Here is a 4,591-nt window from a genome sequence, read left to right as displayed (position 1 = left end):
ATGTGGGATCTTGTCAAAGGCTTTGCCTCCACTAAGTCACACTCCATTTCTTCTAAGAACTCCATTCCATCCTTCCATTTTCTCATCCATCGGACCTGTTCAGATGATGCAACCATCCAAACTAGCACTTCAAATGTCTTTTTTCATCATCCAGGATCCCCACCCCACCAAAGTGGTTGGTAGGACCCTCCACGTTTCCAATCTATTTCATGCATGTCTGCTCTCACCCTGTCTCCTCCATCCCAGAAGCATGATAGGCTTTTTATTTTTCTCACCTTCTACCGACCAACCTCTGTTGTCACCCACAGTGCAAAGCCACCATCAAACACACATCTCCCCCTCCCCTTTCAGCATTCGGAAGGGGCCCTTCCCTCCATGACAATCTGTTTCACTCCTCAGTCACTTGCAACACCCTCTCCTGGAGATGCAACACCTGTCCTTTTACCTCCGTTCTCACCATCCACAGCCCCAAATACTCCTTCCAAATGAAACAGCAATTTACTTGTACTACTTTCAATTTAGTATACTGAATTCACAGCTCACAATGGTGTCTCATTGGGGAGACCAAATACTGGCTGCATGATCACTTTGCAGAATACCTCAGTTCAGTCTGCAAACATAGACCCTGAGTTTTCCATCACCTGCCGTTTCAATTTTCCACCTTGCCTCCACTCTGATCTTCCTGTCCTTCATCTCCAATGCATTTCAATGCAAGCTTGAGGAACCGCACCTCATCTTTTGACTCAGCCCTCAACACCCATCTGGGGTCACTACATCATAACATCTGCCTCCATTTTGTTTTGTTTCACGTTGTATTTGTTTCGAGTTTCTTTATTCCTTCACTTTGCATTCAGACGTCAACTTACAACAGGCCTCTTCTGAACGCACCTTGCTTTTTTTTTTCACCTTCCCCATTCCATTCCCTTTGGTACCATGAAACTTTTTGTGTCATTTAATCTTCCCTGTGACCCTAACACCGACCTTCCCTATTGTTCTTCCTCAACCTTTTCACCAGCTCAAACCCTATTACATTTCAATCTTCCGTTGGAAGCTCATCAAGCGTTTACTCCCTCAGCAGACGCAGCCTAACCTGCTGAACACTTCCAGCATTTTCTATCTCTGTTCATGCATCCAGCATTGTCCCTTTGTCGTATGAAATGTCCCTATTGGTCAGATTCCAGCCTATCATCTGCAGAGCCACACCCATCGCCCTCTGAACCAACACGCCGCCCATTCAGAACAAGCGATACAAGAGGGTAACCCGCCTGAGCTGCGACCAATGGAATGACTGGTTGTTGAGTGTTCGGTTGGAAACGGTTCAAGATGGCGCTGGTGGGGGAGAGCGAGAACAGAGAGAATTTAACGGAAGAAATCCCGGAATATGACCGACGGAAAGAGAAGATGGTGGAGATTCTGCAGCGCAGGGACCAGGAGAGGCAGCAGGGGGTGGAGAGGAGGAAAATTGCCAAGGATGTGACCAGCGTGAAGGAAGAAAAGTCCAACTTCTTCACGGCGGCGTTTTCCGAGGAAAAGGCGGAAATCGAGGCGCTTTTGGAGAGCTGCGGAGGCAGCGACAGAACCGCGCTGAGCGCCCGCTTCGAGGAGATCTCGCTGAAGATGCAGCGGCTGCAGAAGTTCGTGAACGACAGCATGATGTTCCTGTCTGCCTACGAGCTGCGCCAGGCCCAGGACGCCGTGCAGAAGTTGCAGGGGGCGGTGGTGGAGAAGAGGGAGGAGTGTTTGCCCAAAAAGAAATTCGCTTTCAAATCCCGCAAAAAGGAAGGCGCCGGCCCGAAAGAAACCAAACTCGCTGATTCCCTACCGGACAAGAAACCCAACGACACCATAGCGATCGAGGAAAACCTCTGCGGCTTTTCGGACGCCGACTCTCAGGTATTGGTCCGGCGGGAGGATGAGATCACCGGGAAAGACGTGTTGTTGACGAGGTTGTCCAACTGCGTGGTGAAGCTTCTGGGCTCGCCCAATACACTCCATGTCAAGAATGTCACCAACTCCAAGGTGTTGTGCGGACCTGTCTCTACCTCTGTGTTCATTGATCAGTCCGTCGGCTGCACTTTTGCCTTCGCTTGTCAGCAACTTCGAACCCATAATACTAAGGATGCAACTGTGTATTTGCATGTGACCAGCAGAGCCATCGTAGAAGATTGTACTGGAGTTTCCTTTGCACCGTTTAACTGGAAGTATGAAGGTATTGAGAAGGATTTTGAGCTGGCAGGTTTAGACCGAACGAAAAACAATTGGAACATAATTGATGATTTCAATTGGCTCGCGTCTGATCATTCCCCTAACTGGAGTATTTTAGCTGAAGAGTCTCGAATAACTGATTGGGACGAAATCTTAGCACCATAAATGTATCAATATTTACTGAGTAATCGCAGGATGTTGTGACTTAATTGCAGTTGTTCCTATACTTGAATATGAGCAAAGTAAAATAAATCTCACGGACTGAAAGAAAGTCAACTCAGTACATTTTGGTCCTATTTATTTGTAGGACAGTACTTGGTATGTGTTAAGGCTCAACTTGTACAAGTTTGCATGTTCAATTGTGAAGTATCTTGTATATGACGATGTTACATGCAATGTAACCATGTCAACATTTTCTTAAGTGTTTGAGTTTCTATTGACATGCTAGTTATCATACTGTTGGAATATAGTTTGTAAAGAAGAAGTTAAACTAATTTAAGAATATAACAGTAATTAAATTTTTTTTTTAAATCTTCTGTCATTTTGTTTCTGGCCATCCTTAACTAGCTTGGTTTTGATTTTTCTACAGGGTCAACCTATACTTAAATCTGAAATCATCCATTGCCAAATCAAATCTACAAGGGTTGAAATTGAACCTCATTGTACATGTCTTACAGGTGGAAACAAAGCACAGAGGCCCAATGTTGGAGGCCTATTTCTGTCTGAATAACAGTAAAAGCAAGTCCAACACCATATTGGTGCTCCATAGGTGTTTCTGCCAATAACCTAATAAGAGGCCAGAGATTGGACAGACTTGCACCATGCAAGCTGTGACTAGTTTTGTATGTCCAGTCTACAACAATCTAACCCATTGTACTTTAAATGAACTGTTGGAGGTCATCAAAGAGAATTAAATTACACCAGCAAAATTGTTTTCATGTAAAGCCAGGAGCATGAGGAATGGTTGGGCCACGAGCAGACTTTGGTCTGCTTCATTCCAATCACCTACCTGAGAGCTTTGGTGGCATTGCATTAAATTAATCTCTTGCTTATTTTTGATCTCTTGTCAGACTTAATAAAATGAGGCTCAATATCACTCAAGGTGACCAGTTCTACTATGTGACCCTGTGTTCACCACACCTGGTTCACTTTGCTTTATTCATGTGAATACATTTCTACTGCATTCTAGCTTCAACTTGAGAGACTGTCTGGCTACATCAGGTTTGAGTTTTCACCTACTATACTGAAATTGTGGTGGGGGAAGGAGAGGAATATTCATTTCATCTTATGAGGCTCCTCTGTGTTTGGTGCCGTCAATACAATAACCCTAAACTATGAAAGCTAAAAAGTTAAGTCTTTACATCAAATATAATTTAAGTACCTTTTCCATCTATCTAAATTTCATCCATCATTTTCTTTTCTGCTTTACTGACATTCCATTTTAGAATAACTACCTGACTCTAAAATGCAGTTCCTTATCAGTCAAATGGTAAAAATCTGCCTGACAATCTTTGACTGGGTTTGATATAAGGTAACAAAGGGGATGTAGACTGATGAGTTTGGTTCTGTGTGGCCCAGAAACAAAATAAGAGTAGATTTATATCGAGGGTAAAGTTAAAATAACACCTTTTTTATGTTCAAGTAATCTACATATTAGTCTAGAGTATTAGCTGACATGTCAAAGTTTAAAATCTCTTCAAGCAGAAACTGCTTCCGTTTACTGTCTCAAACTCATTCCACTTTGTTGTCTTGGTTTAGATCTATATTCTGAACCCATACATACTGCAAAAGTGCAATGCTCAGATGGTCTGGAATAATCAATGAGTAAAAAATGCTTCATACTTGATTTTCACACTTGCCATCTCTCAGCTATTTTGCTGGAATTGTTTAGACCTCCTGGAAGCTGGGGCAGGGGGGGTGAAGAAGAGCCACAGAGAGAGTTTCTCATAATTTGAACTTTACATGAGTGATGTTACCTGTCCGCAAATATGTTGCAGGAAGATTGAATTGAATCTTATTTGAGAAGAAGAAAAAAATAAAAATGTGAAATAGCACCTAGAGTTTTGGTCTGCTTATTTAAGGAGGGATGTACTTAGGTTGGAGACAGTTTAGAAAAGCTTCACTAGGCTGATTCTTGGGATGAGGGACTTTTATCACAAGGGAAGATGGGGCCTGTTGCTCTTTTTAGCCTTAGTGTATTAGCTCTGATTACGTCACCTTTACTCACGAGTCGCCAGGTATCTTTCTGATACCGCCACGTGGTTCAAGTTCAAGTTATGATTAATAAGTCAGCACACCGCTTAGTAAGATTGAAATCAACGGTCATTTATTATATACAACAAGTAATGTTTATACAATAATCCTACTATCTATATAATAAACCTAT

At 42.8% G+C, this 4,591-nt stretch overlaps 1 protein-coding gene across 1 annotated transcript; it reads left to right on the top strand.

The window, feature by feature from the left end:
- The first annotated feature begins 1,281 nt into the window (after positions 1 to 1,281).
- On the top strand, positions 1,282 to 4,259 carry tbcc (tubulin folding cofactor C). The gene has a single exon (XM_072510152.1). The coding sequence runs from the start codon at positions 1,324 to 1,326 to the stop codon at positions 2,368 to 2,370; it is 1,047 nt and encodes a 348-aa protein (XP_072366253.1). The 5' UTR covers positions 1,282 to 1,323; the 3' UTR covers positions 2,371 to 4,259.
- The last annotated feature ends 332 nt before the right edge of the window (positions 4,260 to 4,591 follow it).

Source organism: Scyliorhinus torazame, chromosome 1 (assembly GCF_047496885.1).
Source record: "Scyliorhinus torazame isolate Kashiwa2021f chromosome 1, sScyTor2.1, whole genome shotgun sequence".
In the NCBI taxonomy this organism is placed as follows: Eukaryota; Metazoa; Chordata; class Chondrichthyes; order Carcharhiniformes; family Scyliorhinidae; genus Scyliorhinus; species Scyliorhinus torazame.
The sequence above is the reverse complement of the archived record's forward strand: the minus strand, read 5'-3'. Positions and strand labels throughout refer to the sequence as shown.